This window comes from Anser brachyrhynchus, assembly GCF_964034855.1.
Source record: "Anser brachyrhynchus genome assembly, chromosome: 16".
Lineage (NCBI taxonomy): Eukaryota > Metazoa > Chordata > Aves > Anseriformes > Anatidae > Anser > Anser brachyrhynchus.
The window spans coordinates 16,414,829-16,434,654 of NC_137734.1; the positions used below are offsets into that span (position 1 = coordinate 16,414,829).

At 51.4% G+C, this 19,826-nt stretch overlaps 1 protein-coding gene across 1 annotated transcript; it reads right to left on the reverse strand.

Annotated features, from left to right (window-relative positions):
- Positions 1-1,601: 1,601 nt before the first annotated feature.
- On the reverse strand, positions 1,602-18,202 carry MAP1LC3A (microtubule associated protein 1 light chain 3 alpha). Its single transcript, XM_080557719.1, has 4 exons — positions 18,008-18,202; positions 8,536-8,591; positions 3,298-3,404; positions 1,602-2,805 (listed from the first exon to the last, which is right to left on the reverse strand). Exons 1-4 carry the CDS (start codon positions 18,045-18,047, stop codon positions 2,643-2,645), a joined length of 366 nt encoding a protein of 121 aa, XP_080413845.1. The 5' UTR covers positions 18,048-18,202; the 3' UTR covers positions 1,602-2,642.
- Between the last annotated feature and the right edge of the window lie 1,624 nt (positions 18,203-19,826).

Consider the following 19,826-nt stretch of genomic DNA (forward strand, 5'->3'; position numbering starts at 1 on the left):
GCATCAAACACACAGATTTTCCTGAATTTTACTAGTGAAAGGGTTGCAGAAAGGCAAGGCAAGGATCTGCTTTCATGTCCAACATAAGGAGGTTGCCCTGTGGGACATGGGGAAGGCAGTGGCATTTTCAGAGACCTGTGAGAAGCTGAAGTTATTAGAAGCCAGGCCAGCACTGACCCCAGCGGAGTGCATAGGATAACGTCAGTGCGTGAACGAACAGGGCAGTCCTGTGCTCCCAGAGCTATGAGGATGATCTCAAATTGTTACTTACCATCATTTAAGAGTCACAAGGAATTAAGGGCGGTGTGGGGGAAAGGAGAACAGCAAAGTACTGCCTGCAAAAGAGGAGAGACCCTGGAAGTGGTTGAACCTTGAAGGCAATAATATTATGTGGGAGGCAGAAGGGAGAGAGAGTAGTAACAGCTCCAGGCTATCCTAAAGGGGAGCCACCCCAACAGTAACCTTTCTTCCCCTTTTAATACAGTCAAGTGCACTAAAATTATTCAAGACCTGCTGACACTGGCAGTGCTGTTTTACCTCTTCCATAGCTTTGTCTTCTGAAATCATACTTTCCCTGTCACTTGCAGCAGAGTCACAGCTGTGAAGGGAATCAGCACATCTCCAGGTGACTGTTCATGGTGGACACAGTGAGACAGCTGAGCTCCACTGCTCTACCCCACCAAGGGCTCCAGTCCACTGTGTTTAACCATGTCTGCTACTCCTTTACCAGTTCCCAGAGGGAAAAAACCTCACCTGAAACTACTCTGCTGTGGGGATGCTGAAGCAAGGCACAGCCCCCCTCACCTGCAGGAGTGCATCCCACAGGGAAATGGGTGGGAGAGGGCTTCAGCTTTGGCACCAGAGTTTAAAGACCTGAGTTTGATGCTTAACAAGGGGCAAGCTCCCATTGCTGCTCCAGCTGCAAGGAGCAGGGGGCAACTGTTCTCATCTATACTCTGCTGGGTGCAGTGCTTCAAGCTGGCTTCCCACAGTCTTTCTTCAGCATTTACCCACGTGTGTGAGCTCTTCTGAGTCTGTCCCTTACACTGGGACCTTCCCTGGACAGAAAATTCCCTTTAGGCAAAAGACATAAACAAAACAACTGTCAGCTGCAACTCAGGGAAACTCTTCTCTGCTAGGCAGTGCAAAGGAAGGAAAACACACTGAAATGCTAAATGCCCTTCAGTTCCTGCCTTTGGCTGGAAAATGGTTTTGACTGAGTACTCAGGGAGGTTTCCAGCACTGCTCAGCTTCCTTTAAAAGCACAGAGACCATGCAAATCCCTCCATATCCATTTTTTCCCCAGATGAGTAAACTCAGTCACAAGACACTTACCTAACACTGTCACAAACAGGTTAAAGATAACCATGTTTCCCACATCACTATCCCGTGCCCTGTCCTCCGGACCAAGCTTCTACCTTTGCCCTAGTCCACCAACCCAAGCCAGCAACTCTTCCCATAGCTTGGACTGACTAACCAGCTCCAAGGACTGGGCATACAACGCAGTAGCAAACATGGGGACCATGCATTCTTACTTGATAGGAGGGACAGATTAACATAGACAAATGAGATGGAAACAGAACATTCCTACAAGACACAACTTGGATTTATATTTATTTTATATATATATATATTTATATATGTACCTTTGTATAGGTTAAACTGGGTGGAATTTTATCATATACATTTTTTGGTATAATACATGAAAAACAGGAACGGGAACGTAGCAAATACAAATCATTACATTCCTTGAACAAACTCTTTGCCACACTGAGACTGAAAAATTGCATGCAATGCAGAGACATAGAGAAGGGAAATAAGTTCTATTAAAAAAAAAAAGCAAATACAATCTAGGTACAACTGTCAACAGAGGAGCAGCACTATATATAGCAAACCTGTATAAATTAAATTTCACTCCGACATCTACTATGACTTAAAGTGCAACAAAGCCTCATTTACCTACAGAAAACAGGAAAAATTACTCCCTCTCCCCATTCCAACCTATCCCTCAAAAAAAACCAAAAAAAACCCTAAAGAATATACATTATCCACAGTCCTATAGAGACGCCTACATCTACTCAGTAGCACCAAGAATCTGATATGGGTATAATTAAAATCAATTAAAACTCAGGAGCAACGGTAACATTTGTTTGCTGCTTTTGCAGACTTCCTGCCCTTTATTAGTGTCTGGGAGAAGGAGGCAGCTCTCCCTGTGCTGAAAGCGAAGGTGACAGTGTCCTCTTCAGTGTCCCAGGACACCTCTCTCCACCACTGGCCAAACCATTCTGGCAGTAGGCTAAAAACACGCACACACACACACAGTGAGAGCAGCAGGGGTTACGCCAAGGGGATGGGATGGGAAGCTGAGGCCCAATTTGTGTGCCTGGGTGTCTGTAGGTCTACACGCACACATGTGCATGCGCATGGAGGGAACGGAACTATCTACACGGAGGTGAAGGGTTCTGTGAGTCCAATACACGCCACGAGCCTCTTTGGTGAGAGGGTGAAAGGAAGGGGAGGGAGGGAGAGGAAGGGAGTCAGCACAGGTCCCCTCTTGCAAGCCCCTGGTTGTGCGGTTTCCCAAGGCCAGGGGCCTGCGTACCACAGTTCATCCATCTCCACATGCCACCTCTCGGCAGGCCTCAGTAGCCAAAGGTCTCCTGGGAAGCATAGACCATGTAGAGGAAGCCATCCTCATCCTTCTCCTGCTCGTAGATCTCTGAGATGGGGGTGGACACGCTCACCATGCTATGCTGGTTCACCAGCAGGAAGAAAGCCTGGGTGGGATTCAGCTGCAAGCGGCGCCTGGAGGGGCAAGGGCAGGAGGACCTGGGTCAACTCACTGTGAGAGCAAGTTCTGCCTCCCCCCACAATGCCGTTCACACAGGACTGGGCCAGCACAACCAGGACCTCCTCCCATATGCTCAGGACATGCTGCTGGTGAGCCATGCTGAGCTGCTAGGGGCTCTAAGTCCTCAGGAGTTGGGGCTCTGCAAAGCTCCTTTCCCCAAACACTGCTGCCTTGGGCAAAGCAGAGGGGACTCTTCCATCTGAGCTGAAGGATACGGGAAGGGAACTGGAGTCCCCCTTGTCAGCTCATGAAGTGTCCTGTGAGGGAGAGGTCATAGTCCTTCATCAGGTGCTGGGCATCCCTCACACAAACAACTGGTCCATACTACAACAAAATGTTGCTGTGTTTTTTCTGTCCTCCACCCTCACCCTCAGCAGCTGCCTTTGCCTCACCCTCGCCCCACCTCTCTGTGTTCACAGCATGTCAGTCAGGGCCACCCTACTCACCGGATTATTTTGACCAATTCACTCATGTTGACATGGTCTGGGACAAGGAACTTGGTCTTGTCCAGCACTGGCAGCTGTTTCTCCCCTTTATAGCGTTCAATGATGACCTGGAGAGAAAGTCAACAGCAGGGTTAGCCTCAGTTTACAGTGCCCCAAGCCATAGCCTCAAGGTCATACAAGTGGAGATGTTGAGGTAAGGCCCCACCTTGTTTCTCCCTGCAGAGAAACAAAAAAGGACACAAGCAGTGACCACCAGGTTGGCTGCAGACAGCTCTTCAGCAAAGAGTCATGCCCGAGCCTGTCTGCCAGAGCCAGATGGTGGAGAGCATCCAAGATAAGTGAACTAAAACATCAACTGCTCTGGCTGACTGAGAAACAGTACGCCCTAGTGGACTGATGCCTCCCCTAACATGCAGGAGATCTGTAATAGCAGCAAAGTGTATTTTAACATCACTTTCAGACTTAACCAAAAACTGAGCTAAGGGCCCAACTCCCCGTACACATGGCGGAGAGGACAGGGGGAGAGAAAGAGGAGCTTGCTCAACCTGATCAGTCCTGACCAGACAGCCTCTGCATAGCAGAAGACATTTTCCATCCTTTCTGTGCCATGAAGCTGAGCTGCTGCAGTTCAGCATCACTCTGCTTGTTTAGGAAAAGCTGTGGATATTCCCAAACAAGCAAAGTTTTTATAAATAACTGCAAAGTCACCCAAGGCATTCCTTCAGAAAGGCGGGGTTGGATTTTGCCAGTTCCATTCCTCATGGTAACAGTCAGACACACTGACTCCAAAATGTATCAGAACCCATGGCCACTTCTCCGGTGGCAGGGAGCTTCCATGGCACTTCAGCACAGTGCCACCAAGGGAACAGCCCAGCCTGTCCTCCTTGTCTTTCAAGAGATCTTGCTTGGCAAAGTTCTTACCACACCTACGCTCTGAAAAGACAAAACAAGGATTTCTATTCAGTTTTCCCACCAATAATTAATGAATTTCTTCTGTTAAGGAGTGTCTGCTGACAGCTACAATTGCTATTCTAAACCAACCTGGAAATGTACTATTTGTATACCAAGAAAGAAGGAGGTAGGTATTTATAGTAATTAATGATATTTCTTATAAAGCTCAATACATTCCCATTACAGTGACACTGACTCCCACATCTCTCCAGTCCCTAGCTATTTTCTCCACAGAAGGACACTTGTATACTAATCCGTTCATTGTCTTCTCCAAGTTGAGACTGAACATTATTTTTCACTACTGAACATTATTTTTCACTGTAAGGTAATTCCCGTGAATCATTTTCCCAGCTCCTTTCCAAAAAAAATAAATGGGAGACCAAAAACGCCTTTGGCAGCAGGGGCACAGAGCAGCTTGAGGAGATCATGCTGCCCAGAAGATGGCTCCATGGATCCAGAAGGAACAGGGAACACTGGGATTTGCCTTTGGGAACACTGCTTGATTTGCCTTTCTCTAAACCATTTGGTGACATGCTGGCTTCTGTCAGCAGCAGCAAGGCAGCTCCTGCTGCCTGACCACAAATAAAAGCACTGAGCACCTCTGGGGTCCCTGCAGACCCAGTCAGAAGTGCAGTGGAAGAACACCCAGATCCCTTCCCAGTGCAGAAGGTCTCCTGCCCACCCCATTCCCACTCCTACTCTCTCCCTCTGCAGCAGAGGCTGTCCTGGAGAAGGGTCCCCTCACCAGCGCTCATCTTGCTGGGAAGGAGAGCTGTTCCCAGACAGTCAGGAGAGTCCTCAACACCTACAAGATGGGAAGGAATCACAGGACAACACGCCATTTGTGTGGCTGCACCTCCATCAGGAGCAGCCCCGCATACGCAGCGCATGCAATGCCATATGCCCCATGCAGAGCTGTGGGGAACAGTGGGGCCAAGGACACGGATGCCAACTGGGACTTGCCTGTGGCCCTTCACTGCCCCTCAGCCCCTGCTGTGGCAGAAGGGATTGCAGAGGTGAAGCTAAACACAAGCAGAAGCAGCAAGGGAAAAGTCTGGAGTGAGAACAAGGTGGTGTTCCCAGACACCACCATCGAGCTACCACCCTGCAAGACAGAGAAAGCTGAGGGCACTGCAGCCTTTATTTACCACTGGCTACTGAGACTCGTTTCTCCCTTGGAGAAAGGAATCTCCAAGGGTGTTGGCCTAGAACAGATTGAAGCCCAGCTGGTAACAGTGCTGGAGAGAGGCGCCTTGCCAGTCACAGCAGCCAGCAGAAGGCAGGGGACTGCAGGACACTGCACTCAAGCCAAGCTCGGTCCCCCCAGGAGACAGCACTGAGAGGTGGCTCAGCTCCTTCCACAGCCTGCTCACCACTTGCAGAGCTTCCTCCTCTGGCCTAACAGGACACTCGCCTAGCACAGAGCCTGCACCCCAGGCAGTGCCCAGACAAGGGAGTGGTACAAGGCACTTTGGTGGGAGCTCTGCACCTAAACACTGCCTGAAGAGCCCATCCCCAAAGATCACACAAGGGAAACCCAGGAGCCAAAGAAACCGGACAACCAATGTATGAAGGGTCCCTCAATCCACCCATGTACTCACACTGGCCATGTGTCTCCTCTTTTTCCAGAGCAAAGGACCATGAAAAAACAGGTATTGCTCCCTTTTGCCATATAGGGTCCTGCTGAAAGAGTGATTTTATTTACTTACCTACCTCCTAACTTCCCTTACTCCCTGCAGGAGGGGAGACAAGCACAAACAAAGCTATCCTATTCTGTTTAATTTGAGTTTCACTTTCACAAATGAGTATTTTGGCTACAGGTAGATGAACAGTCTCAAGGGGCTGGACTCTTGCAACAGCCACAGACAGGGATGCAGCTCTGGCCACTGGGAGATACAGAGGCAACACCTGGAGCTCAGGATTTTAACAGGAGTGTGCACAAAGGGACAGCTACACAGCAACTGCTTGCACGCACACCTTCAGCTGTAGAGGGCCCGGTACACCTGGGCTGTGCCCCATTTCTCACTTGTGTCTAACAAAGACAGAGGTAGCTATCTCTAATTACCAGACAGTTCCATCCCACCAAGAAAAGCCTTTCAGTTAATCCAAGAATGGGCTGAGGAGGATGTCCCAGCTGTTAAAGCAACAGCTGCATCGTGCCTTGAGCAGACACAGGGTCTCTCATGTAGAACAGCTCCAAGAGTTTCTATTTCCAGAGCATGAGCTGCTATTTGGGTAATGGCTAAAGGAACAGGTGACCAATGGATAAGAAGTTCTTGTGTAGCTCTGGAGGTAACTGCACGATCAAATGTTAATATTACATCCCTGAAGCCACTGGGCTTGTATACAGAATGACCTCTCCCAAGCTGCTGCCCCAGCCCAGGGGTTCCTCAGCTTGGGACACCCCCTCTCGTGGTGGGAACCCTCTGCAGACATAAAGCGAGCTCGGCACAAGTGGGAAGGCTTAGTGCAGAGCCTGGGGAGACACGGTCCCACTGCAGCAGGGGCCTGGGCAGCATTCACAAACTCAATTCTTGTTGTGGGGCCCAGACTGAAGAGATGGAAGGGATTATGTTAGGGAATGGGACCAGATGTGACAACCTGACATAGGCAAGGCTGCTGTGGCTCCATGTCCCCAGGTCCAATCATCAGCAAGGCTAAGGATGTATTCCCAGGAGGCATGTGCACACACAGCAATGCATGTATGTAACACATACGGACCTCCATACACAGCCAGCCACACAGATCAACACTCCAGTGAATGCTACCATCATCAACAGCCTCCCCCTGTCCAGCTGAGCGGGGTGGAAGTCCCTCAGTGGGAATAGGTACAGTGTCCCCTCAGTCCCAAAGGCGCTCCGGCATTTACTCATATCGATGTCTGCTGGCCTTAGACACTGGAGCTGAGGGTCCCTGGCACAGCCCTGGCAGGAGCCCAGGGAAGGCTGTCCCTTCCTCTGAGTACATAACTCAAGTTTCCACCCACCGCTGTCCTGAGACAGGGTGTTATTTTGGGTCCCCTAACTGACACTGCATCTCTGTGTTCCTCTGTGAGTGTGCAGACGTGTTTGTTTGTTTAACCTTATAACCTGGCAGATATTTCTTTGCACAGCACAAACACAGCCTTGGCTTTCCCTCTGCAGCACCACTGCCCATGAGTCACCAGATCTCATTTAGCTGAGAATTAAAGTGCTCTGGGCTTGCTCCTGTTGCTACCCCCAGTGCAGGCTGGGTTGAACAGGATTGTTCCTCTTTGATTTTAGACCCTTCAACTCAACAGAGCTGGTTGGAAGCTTGCAGCTGCTCTTCAAAGGCCCAACTTCAATGGGCTCCAGAAGGAGAGTGCTGGAGCCAATAGCTGGTGAGGGCAATGGGCAGACATAAGCTCAGCCCATCCTTTAATGGGGCAGAAGATGGGTTTCTAAAGCATCTGCTGCAGGCTGTGGCTAGAGCTCCCAGCGAGGAGGCATGAAGCTGAGGCAGAGTCACCCCTCAGCTGCCTGCCAGCCTCAGCTGGAGGTTCCTTCCCAGCAGAACCAAGTGGAAGCAGCACCCCCCGACACACACCCACAGCCTCCTCAGTGGGAGCTGTGTGTTCCTGCAGTCAGCATTTCTTGCCATGGAAATGTAGTCAGCTTCAGGAAATGTGGAGACAGAAAGCTAGCCCCCGGCATAAGGTGGATAGGGAAACACAGGACAGCCCCCAGCTTCTGCCTACCTCTTTATGAGATGTGCCAGAAAATCTTAAGCACAGTGAGGCATCATCCTAGGATGTGATTTTCCTTCAAACACAAGCAGAAAACTCCTTCTTTCAGGTAGAGTTCAGGTTATCTACTCCTTTGTCTCTAGTGGGCTGAGACAAACACACCAAAAGTGCTCTTCCCAGGCAGTCCCCCACACCTGCACATGGCACAGCCCCTTCCTCACTCCCTCAGGAAGCACTCTCATGGGAGGACGGAGAGATTTGTCTTTCCCTGGGCACAAAGCCAAGCCACGCACTCTGCAAATCCTCCAGGCCCTCTGTCAAAGCAAAAGGGGACTCACCCAAAGGCCTGGAGTAGAAACTGGAGATGCAGGAAGAGGGCAGCAGCTGCAACACAGCTTGCTGCGAGTCCTGCCAGCAGGAAGGGTGTGACGTGAGCCCTCTCCATCTGGGCCATCTTCTCCCAGTCTCACAGAGCTGCAGGCTCAAACCCTTTTGCTTATTCCAATGCATAGGAAGCCCCAGCAACACAAGTGAAGTTACTTTAACAGTTAATTACGAGAAGAGCAAGAATCAGCACTTACTGGGATTTTGTTTGGATGCTGCTCTCGGATCTGCTGTACTTCTTTACAACGATCCGCTGGAAGGAGAAAAGTAAAACAAGGAAGTTAGGAACATCTGGCTGTGGTAATGCAAGTCAAAACGAAGCAACCACCCTACAAGCTACAAACTGACAGGAGGGACATGGCAAAAGAAATGCAAATTCTGTACTCTGGGCCAGTGCTTCATATTTTGCAGCAGTGAGATTGTCAGCGCAATCTCAGCTTCAGTGAGCAGACCTTTATGGCTTCTCACCACCCCAGTCGCCCCACAAAGACAGGAAGTGCCACCCTGCCTGGTAAAACTGGCCAAAACATGTGGAAACAAAGTGACTGAAATAAGACTGTAAGGATTATAAAGCTGTATTCCTAAATCCACATGAGCAAACAGAGTTCGTAACCATCAGTGCCAGGCAGCAGCAGCGGCTTTAGGGTCTCAACTCTGGAAGCTCAGGCTCCTCGTGTCTCCTGGCTGCTTCCCCAGATGATTCTCCATCTGGGACTGGGTTTTAGCCATTTCCTTCTGCCTGCTGTGCACTTGCAAGCACTACTTGGCAGAGTGCCTCAGTCCTAAAGAGATATGCCTTGTCAAGTAGGACTCCTTCACCATCACAGATCTGCAGCTACAACAGCTCTTGGCCTGAGAGAAAGTATTTCTAGACCTGCTGTGGAAACAGGGAAACAAAGTTAAGCAAGGAGAAGGACCTACATGCTGTACAATTTTTTTCCTGCAGTTACTCCCAGCCATTCTAACACATCTTCCTCCAGAGTTCACACTCACTGACACATACAGCAGGCAGCACGTAAAAGCGTGCATACTTTTCGAGCTGACAGGAGAATTTCAATTCCCCTCTCCCCCACTGCTCTGCCAGGGGAACCTCCGCTTTCCACCCCAATTCAAAACTGGAGGATGGGGAAGCTGAGCAGGGTGCCAGCGGGCTGTGCGTCCTGCACAGGGACACGGCGGCCCTCGGCCTCCTCCTGGGACACTGCAGCCCTGGGAGGCACCGCGCAACCTGCAGAGACTTTGTCAGAAATGCACTGGGGAATCAGCGTCATGGATCGCAGTGTGTGAGCCAGGGGTGATGGCCGATAACTACGGGCTGCACAGACATGCAAACATCTTGTAGAAGATCTTGGTATCACAGGACCTGTCTTGGATCACCCTGCCCACAGCACCTGCCCCAAGCCTGGCTGCCTGCCTCAGGCAGCCCAAGTGCCTCCTGACCTGCCAGTGCTGAGGTAAGGGCAAGTACAGGTGACTGTATTGTATTTTCTCCCCGTAAGTTTTGAGCATTTCTCCTCTAACTACTCAATAAAACCTCGTTGCTTATAGATTTGGCTAGATACTACTTTGGGAACAGCCTGGAACTCTTCAGAGGCCACAAAATCACCATATCACAGAAGTTTTTGAGCATTATTTTTGCCTCCCCTGAGAGAAAAACATCCCTCTGCTAGGAACAGCTAGACCTTCCTTCTATAGGGCTTCATGGGCTAGCAAGACAGCAAGATTATTTGGACTGAATGAAAAATTTGGGCATACTCGTTTCGGCTTTCATGATTGGAGATGTGTTTCCTCATGCTTCCGTTTCACCCTATCCGATGATCCAGGGCATACAGAGTTATCCCATGAAGGAGCCAACTCTCCCGAGGTCTCAGTCACTGAGGAGTTACACAGAAATCAGCACGGGTGATGCTGGTACGACGGCACCCCGTTGGGAGTGCAGGGCACCCAGAGGGAGCAGCCAGCCTGTGGCACAGGCCTGCCTCCCTGCAGAGCCCTGCTGCCACTGCTCGCTGCGCTCCACAGCACGTCCCAAAGCCTGCAAGCCCGCAGCAGGAGCGGACAGCACACTGGCACACATACTTAGACGACCTGACTGCTGTTGACTCAGATCTGCTGGGGACTAACATAGCCTGCAGAATGCTTTGTGTTTTTCCAGCTTCAGTACCCATGCTGTCCTGCATCTCTCTGCGTACTATAGAGATGTTGCCATGTGGATGAGCTTCCTCAAAGCCAGCAGGAATTCAGGGCATGAGCCATCAGCTCTGAAGTTCTCGCTAGTCAGAGCTACAGCTGCCTATTCACACCCTCCGAGACCTGCCACGCACCCAGGATCTGGTCCTTCTGCTCACAGGGGTTGGAGCTTTTGCAGCCTCTCTCATCCCAGAGGACCCTGCAGGACCCAGCAGATTGGCGTTAACACAATGCAACGGCAGAATGTGCTGCTTTGCTCCAGGGGCCGTCCGTTTCAGAGTCTACCTTCAGGAAAGCAGTTCAGGGCAACCCCACCTAAGCTGTCCAGGTGCCTGAAGATGCAGGCAGAAGTCTCCAGGACACACAAAGGTCTCCTAAGGAGCACATGCAGTCTCCTCTTAGTCTTAGTGCACCAATTACTTCCACGACTATCTCCTGCCCAAGTAGGGCTGGGAATCGGAAGAAGGCATCCTGCACCAAGCCCTGCACAACAGGGTCATTTCTATGTGCACAACAGAGGTGGATGTGGATCCTCTGCCTCAAGAAAGCATCCTCAACATCCTGCAGCAAAGAATAGCTGTATACTACTATCTTTAATTTAGCTCACATGTGGTCCAATTAAGTAAATCACAGGAATAAAGAGAAAACAGTAAGAAAGGACGGAGCACGGATCAGGAGCTTGCAGCGGCCGTTGACAGGGGACAGCCCAGCCCCAGGCCATGCAGGACACTGCCAGCAGGCAGCTTCCCTCGCAGCTTCCCTCCCCTTCTGCCAGCAGTGTCTGCAGTCACGCTTCACATGCTGCAGGTCCGATCTTACAAGCCTTGTTCTTCTCCTGAATTATAGTCGTGCTAGCTGAGGTTAAGACTTTCCCCTTTGCTGCAGCATCTGGCTACAGTCAAGCCTTGGCTGATAGGTGAACGAGAGCTGTTTACAGGACCCAGCCCATACCCTCATTTTTCCTCTGGTCTCTCCCTGCCACAAGGACAAGCCGAACACCTCCCCGCACTTTGGCAGCTCAGGGACTCCAGCCGGGGGGGGGGACGACGACAAAGGAAATAAGGCCAGTATTTCAAAAGGGCTGAGCAAAGGCGAATAACCTGCAGACACCCACCAGAGGGAGAAGCACTGCCTCTGCTCCCAGGTGCAGGTACCGTTCATCAGCCACGAGGGGAGCCAGGCTTCTACTGCCAGGATGCAAAAGCTCAAAATGGCAGTAAGATAAAAATCACGCTTTTTATTGGCTGTTCCTGAAAAAAAAAGTTCACTGCTAGGGCCTATTGAAAGACGAGAGTATTTTTGTAGCAGTGCATATGCCAGGAAAATCGCCCCTCTCTCCTCCAACTGCTGTTTCAGCTGTTAAGCACTAACAGCAAAGCTTGCAAATTGTCCCAAGCACAGGAATCTCTGCCTGTTTCTTGACTGAGGTCCTTCCCAAGCTGTTCTCCCAAAGATGTGGACATACAACATCTCCCATGGCAATACAGGATGAGATCATTATGCCAGTTACGGACAGCAGTGGAAAATTTTACGACTTTCAGAGCATGAACCTGTTTGCCAGAAGTGCCCAGAAACTCTGGCTACGGGACACGGGGCTCGGCTGTGCCGAACACCATGCAGACACAGGATGAAAGGACAGCCCTGGGTGCGCAAGAGCTTAATCAGACAAAAGATACAGATGGTGGAACATAAGGAGAACACATGGCAAATTCTCTAACAGTGCAGTTGCATAAGGGGCAGCATTTTTCAGGGGACAGCAGATGAACGCTGGTCAGGCACTGGTACTGCCCTGGGGCAGCAGACGGACTCGGTGACCAGCTCTGCTGCCTGTGACCAACAGCAACGCTGTGGCTTGCATTTGAAAACACCACCTGCACATGCTATCAACATACTGCAAGGTCAACAGCACCCAAGCTGAGCAGGAGCACTCAGGAAGCCCTGGGGCTGCCTCTGCCACCTGCGAGGTGCTCTGCCAGCCAGCGTGGGGCTGGATCTGCCTCATATCCGAAGCAGATGCAGAAAACCAACACGTTTCCCCAAGAAGCTGCTGTGCTCAGTCTCAGGGCAAAGCGTTGCTAGAGCATGGTCATCCCACCGAGAGATATTCTGCAAGGAGGAAGGAATTGGATAGTCTGAAATAAGGATGCATCTGGGATGAGCTGGCAACTGCCAAAGACACGGGCAAGTTATGCAGGTCATTCCAGATGAACGTCAATAAATATTTATGTAACATGCTGCCCTAAGGCCTGACACCTCTACCTACCAGGAAATACACCCCTGTTTATCTGCACAGCTCACACCACAGCTAACCTGCCCTGTCCCTGCCTGGTGCTGGAGAGCTCAGTCTCAGGCCCGTGGCACTGCAGGAGGAGCAAGGGGAGACTCCCACGTCCAGGAATGGAGGATGAAGCTGGTAAGGCCAGCCCTGCCCGGGGAAGGCAGTCCTCGCTGCTGAGAAAGGGCCATTGTCCCAGGCCACGTGGGACAGCAGCATTACAGCAACTTGGCAATGATTGTGATCACTGTTCCTAGCTTTCTTCTTTTGTCTGCAAAGCTGGGGGCCTCTGGACAGGTGGGAGGACTCCGGACAAAACCCGCTGTTTTGAACTTACTGTCCAATACAAAGTGCGTCTCTGCGACATGGTGCAGGTAGAGGGTTATGCTCCGCTGTCACAGAAAGGTATCAGAGGTAGAGCTTACAAATAGATTAAACAGGAATCACACACCATTTTCTTAGTGGTTTCACAATGTGAGCATAATTTTGTGCCTACCTCCAGGGAGGAGCATTTGTACCTGACACATCTGTGGTAAGGGCTCAGCTCGTCGCCAAGCAAAGCCGCACAGCAGCTGCTAAGTAAACTCACGCCAAGAGACTTGATCCCCGGTCACACAGCTCTGTGTCCCCCTGCCGTGGAACACGCCAGGGGAGCGCCGGGCCTCCATCGTTCAGACAGGGCAATTCAGGGCTTCTCCTCTCTGCACCTGCCCGGGGACATCCCCAACGCAGCGGTGCAGGCGCTGTGTGCTCCAGCACACACAGCGAAACGAGGAGTGCCGGAGAAGTCTGGAGTCACATTGTCGTGACGTGATGGGGGCGTTATGAGGAAGATACAGCTCTGCTCCACACATGCTGACAGCCTCGTAGCAGGCCTGGCACAGGGGACCAGCGGAAGATGCTCCTGTGGGCTTGTGGAGCCCACCCTTGAGAAGCTACATGTGGGCCAAGAGACGGGGCCCTGCTACACTGAACGGCACTGCAGGGGTTTGGGCCCTTGACCTCCCCTCTTCACTTACAGCCCAGGGGCAGCTGGAAGCATCAGCCTGGATGCCACAGAGAGGATGGATGTAGCGTACTCAGACAGGAGAAGAAATCACTGTCTTGTTACATCAGACCAGATGTTTTCTCTTCCCGTCAGATGAAGTTAACCAAGTAAAGGCTATTGTTTCTCAACAAGCTTTAGTGCACCCTTGCTACAAAATGGCACTGAGGAGCCAACAGCTCTGCTTCCAGGGACAGGGACTGTGTAAAAAGCACGAGAAACAGAGAAGGAGAAAGCAGATGTTGAAAGCTTCTCCCCTGAGCATGGGGGACAAACAAGTCATACCTTCTGTGCCATGTTTGGATTGTACACACGGTGTTTACATCAGTGCTCCAGATAAAGAACTGGCTTTTTCGCTCAATGTTTAGTCACAGTTTCACTAGCCCTGGAAAAAGAACAAGTTCCTTTCTCATGAGCAGCCAGAAGGCTGTCCTCTGCAAGGGCTTCCCTCTGCCTTTTGTTTGTTCTCCACACCCCCGAGCCTCCAGGATAGCAGGAATGTACTCCCATTTCTCAGAACCACTCAGGACGCTTCAAGTTGCTCAAGCAAAGGACTGGCGCTCCCGACAACCACAAGGCAGAACACATCTGCGCATGTACAGAGAGACTTTGCAGAGGCCGGGTCATTGCTGTTTGCACACAAGCATGCCTGGACACGCAGAGATTTGCAGAGCCTATTTGGGGAGATTTTGCCAGGCAGGAGAGACTCAGATATACTCCTCTGTTTTCCCTCAAAGCCTATTCCCAAACTGCCTTCAAGACAAAAGGCATCAAACAATGCCCCAACCACAGTTAGTGGTGTGTACACACAGCAGGTCGGCTGCAGGTGGTGGCACAAGCAGGGGGATGGCCCGGGAGACCTCCCGCAGGGCTCTGGTGGCAGCGGTCCCCCCACAGCTGGCAGCGGAAGGCAGGCTGAGGCCGAGGACAATGACCAGGCCATGGCCACAGCTCAGCAGTGGCAGAGGCAAATTCACCGGTCCAGAACTCATTGGAACCTCTGCCCTTCTGGTTCGAGGGGTTATCTTTGGTTTTTGTAGTGAAGAAAGTATGAAGTAAGGACCGAGAGACACACAGGCCTTATTATTCCTGGCTGCCAGTTGGCAGCTTTCATTATATATATATAATATATATATATATAAAATAAATATTTGCAGTCTGTACATCTCACTGGCATTTGTTTTCAACATGTTAACTCCTCTTGTACGAATATTTTTGTCAATGCTGTTAATCAACCCCACATCAAATCACGTCACAGAACATCCTCAGTGATTAATACAAGCAGGTAGAGGCCACCAGGCATCGAGGTGAAACAGCAAACTTCACTTCAAGGAGCCTCGTCTGTTAAAGCACAGCTGCGAGAGCGTGAACGCTCAAAGCACAGAGCATGGGGACAAGCTGACCCTGCAACCAACCTCAGAGCAAGACCAGGATGTTTTTCCAAGTGACCATTACACAAAACAGGTATGACAAGCACAGGATGGCGCGTGGCAGAGACAGTTTGTCCACTGGTGGTCTTTCAACTGATACAAGCTTGGCCAGCTTATACTAGGTGAGTCCCCAGAGAAGGCAATGCTTTATTTTTCCCTGGAGCCAAGCAGAGAGGGAATTCAGTTCTACGCGCTACTCTCATTTATTGCTGCCTTTTCTGTAAAGAGAAGTGCGTTCCCAGACCTGAAGGCAAGTCTCCCAGGGAACTGAATCCAGGATGGGAATATTCAGCGTGTAGAGGCTGAGGTCAAACCTCAGTCTGTCACCTTGCCAGGGGCTCCAGGACACACACGTACGTGTCTCCTTGCAAAGCGCCTCAATTTCAACAGGACGCCAGGGCATGAGGCTGGCTCGCTACGAGACCTGAGCTCAGCTGACCGGCAGGTGAGGTGGAAGGTCCACGTCCATACTCACACCAGTTACACACCGCAGCGAAAACAAAGCCTGAAGCTTGCTGGCAGTCTCGGAACAGCAGGGCAGCCGCTGCAGAACAATCCCTCTGAGAGCAGTGGGAGGCATCATTGCCACCTAACCCGCCGGAGGACTCACGCTCCTCACAGGATGTGCGATAGTGTCATCGGGCAGCGGCACATGCGGCTGCAGCCAGGACACCCTATTCCTTTGCTACAGACCACAGCTTTATTCTGGAAACTGTTTTAGACTCCTGCAATGGGCCTGACTAAGCAGAACACAGCAGTCTCAGCATCCCCAGAAAGGATTAGCGTGGGGGAGCTGAGGGTCACCACCAGATTTTACCCCCATGCATCTAGACCAAAGATGCCCTGCCGCAGATGTGCCAAGGGCTGGAGCAGCTCACGGCACCTCACTCTCTCACTGTGCTTCGGATCACAGGGGAAGCCAGCCTCTGTGCCCTCAGCATGCCTCGTCTCCAACCTTTGGTGTTTCTCATCCAGTTCCTTTTTCAAGTCCTCAACCACAATGAGCAGGAATCCGGAAAATTTATTCAGAATAGACACAAGACAAAGCAGATGAACAAACAGAAGAAACTCAATGGAAAAACAAATCTCGACATCAGAACTACAAGGGTAAAATGGGTACTGAGAAAAGCAGAATCTTCACTAAGAGGTGGTAGACCAAGACCTAAGCAAGCCACTTGCTGTGAAAGCAAGCAAACCAGAGCCTGGGCAGCTTTGGTAAACAGCCATATTCCTGACTCTTCCTTTTCTGTTTTTTTGGAACTGTTCCACTTCTCTTAAGTTTTGAAGCCTTAAAAATTAAGCCATTCTGAGGGTACAGTGTCCCTGGAAATATTTTCCATCAGCCCTTTCCAACTGCATTGTAAACAATCACTTCCTGCTCCTGTTGTGTAATGATTTGAAGATGAAAACAAGCTGTATTTACTTTCTCCAACCGAGCAATTCCAGCCCTAACCCAAAGCAACTGCGTGGGCTGCCAGGCCTCCTCCTCCTTCCCCTCCTCCTGGCCGAGCTCTGCAAAGCAGTCAGCTGAGGGAGCAAAAGGGCAGAGGAAAGTACACAGAAACAAGCGGCACAGGCAGTTGCCAGTACCAAACTCCCTCACCCCCCTCTTTCCCTCCCGGGCTATTTTAATCCTGCTTTCTTTTAACTGCTCTGAGCCTTGGATTTTGTTTTCCTTCGGGTTTGTGCAAAGTCTGAGCAATGTGGAAAGGCACAAGCCAGACTCCTCCTGACTGTAGTAAGCTGATTCTCACCAGTTCGGCAAAAGGTAGTTACTAAGGGTTTGATTTAGGACTTTATTGCTTTTAACAAATAGCTTAGGAGAGTAGAGAATAAGACAGCAGTGAGCAAAGCAAGCATCCCCCGGGCACCCAGACCTGATTTTTGTTGGTGCACGTTTACTTGGATGGGTCGCTGCAGCCTGAGGAGGCTGTGTAAGTGTTCAAGGCTGGAAGGGTTGTGACAATAAATTGCCAAACAGTTACAGTTTCCAAGAGAGCAGTGAGGGGCTGACTCAGCACTTTGGGAGGAAAAAGCTCCAGTTTTCAAGCCTCGCATAGGAAACATGCCCTAACCAGCGCCTGGCCAGCACCTGACACCCAAGCTCCTGTTTGGCACCAGTAGCCCTCGTTCGGGCATCACCTGGTGGTAACGCCCAGCCGATCCCTCCCTGCTCGGGACGTAACCGCCAGAAACGCGCGTTCCCCAGCGTCAGCTGGCAGAGGTCAGGAGAAGCAGCAGCTGGCGTTCCGCCCGGTTTCGCCATCGGTTCGGCGACCAGGCCCGGCGCCTTCCACGGCAGCCGCCGCCTGCCCCTGCACAACGCCGCGCGCTTGAGCCAACGGCGCCCGGGAGGCGAGGGAGGAACCTGCGGGGCTCGGAGCTCCGGGGGGCGCAGCGGGGCCCGCAGCAGGAGCTGCCCCCGCGCCGGCTGGCCGAGCCGAAAAGCGGCTCCCCGGGGGGCAGCGGGGCGCGGTGCGGCGCGGGTCCCCCCTTCCCTTCCCCACCCTTCCCCTCCCCAGGTCCCGGAGCCCCAGGCCAGCTCCCCCCGCCCTGCTCGCTCCCCGGGGCCAGCCCGGAGATGCCCGGTGGCCGCGGGTCCCCTGAGCTCAGCCCCAGCCCCTGTCCCGCTCCCCAGGCGGCCGCCTCCCACCACGCGTGACCGGGCACCGCGGCCGGCCGCCCCCCGCGGAGCCGTCCCCGCGGCTCGGGGCCCGGGCGGGGCTCACCGAAGGCGCGGCGCTGCTTGAAGGGCCGCTCCGAGGGCATGGCGGGGCCGGGCCGGAGCGCGGCTGCCGGCGGCGGCTCCGTGCGGCGGGGGCTGCGGCGGAGCGCGGCGGTGACGTCACCGCGGGGCGGGGCGGGGCCTCCGCGCCCCCGGGGGCCGGGGCCTGCCGCGAGCACACGAGAGGCGGCAGGAAACGGAGCGAGGGCGTTCGCCGGGGGAGCGGCGCCTCAGGCGCCTCCCAAACGCACGCGGCAACGCCGGCTGTGCTCCGCCCCGAGCGTTTCATTGTCTGCGGTAGGAGACGCGGGCGGACGCCGAAGAGTAAGGGAGGGAGCACGCCCTCCGTTGAAAAAAAAAAAAAAAAGACACAAAAGCACGGTTTTTTTAATTTTAGTTTTTTAATGCTGAACGCTGTCACCTATTTAGACAAAAATATTTAACTAAAACCTAACGAAGTATTTCCTCCTTGCAGGGTTTACCCAACAAAGGAAACAAATTACTTACAGGGCTAAGACAATAGGTACGTCCTGCTCACACAAAAGTAATTGGATCTTAATGAACAAATGTAAAGTCTTCAGTTTCACTGCTGTAAGTAAGATACAGGTAAAGACGTTCATTTCCAAAACACACCTCATCTAACCAAAAATATATAAGCAGAAGTAGCGATGTTGACTTAGGGCAAGCTGATTAACTTTACAGACTGCGTGCTCAGGTGAAGGATTTATTACTGTTGTTATAAAGTGCGAACCCCTTCTTGAAGGCACGAGGAACACTTTCTGTTTTAGTGATTCGATCTCTGATTTTATCCATGCAGACCAGGTTACAGGACTGGGGCCATAATTCCACAAAACATTATTTGTACACCTTGAATGGGAGAAGACACTGATGCACGGAAGCTCTGGAGCTTCTCAGCGTGTTATTGCACTTACATAAATGGGACATGGTTGAAGGAGGGTTTTTATTTCCTCCAGCCTCAGCTTTCCTGAAAAATCTTGCACACAACTTGTCTGAAGATCCACAGAAGATTAATTTCTGCAAGTCTAGCTTTTGTGGTCCTAAAGTGTTACCACCTCCATTCCTCTAGTAGAGGCCTCAAGTGCTGCTCTTCATAGCCCAGAGCCATACCTCAAGCTTCCCAAACTTCTTTTCATTGACTTGTTAATGCATTAGTTGTTTATTTTTCTTCGCAGCAAAGTGCTGCAGCAGGTGCTTCCTCTGCCTTCAGATAGGGACCCATGAAAACTCACTTCTCAAAGACAGCAAATTAGGCCAGTCTCCAACCATAACACAAAGCAGCTCAAAGGCACAGAGCACAAAAGTTATTCAAGCCCTCCTCTGAATCACCACTTCTGGCTAGGAAAAAAAGACTAGAACTGCTTATTCTTCTGTTCTTCCTCAATTTGCTGTTGTCAGTACTTTTACCATACGAATGACTAGGCCCAGACTCAGCAAATACAGGACAAGCAAAACATCACACAATCTCCTTCTTTGACCTCATTAAGGTAACTTAGGAAAAGCGAAGTCCACCTCTAACTTGCATGCAGAGGAACTGCTTCCAGCCAGACTGTTTTGCCTTTGATGCTCCTGATCCAAGTAAGACACTTTTTCTCCATAATAACTATCTAAATGGGGGTAGTTGCTGTTCAGCTTGATCCACAACCTCTCATTTAAAAAAATGAAATAGAATGAGTGAACTTGGAATGCTAGGTGGCACTAGCAGGGCATTAGCAAGGCCCTGCCCTCACCAGTTGGATATGACACACCTCCAGAGAGTCCAAAACGAGCTTCAAGACTTTTTACTCAAGTCCCTGAGTGTATTT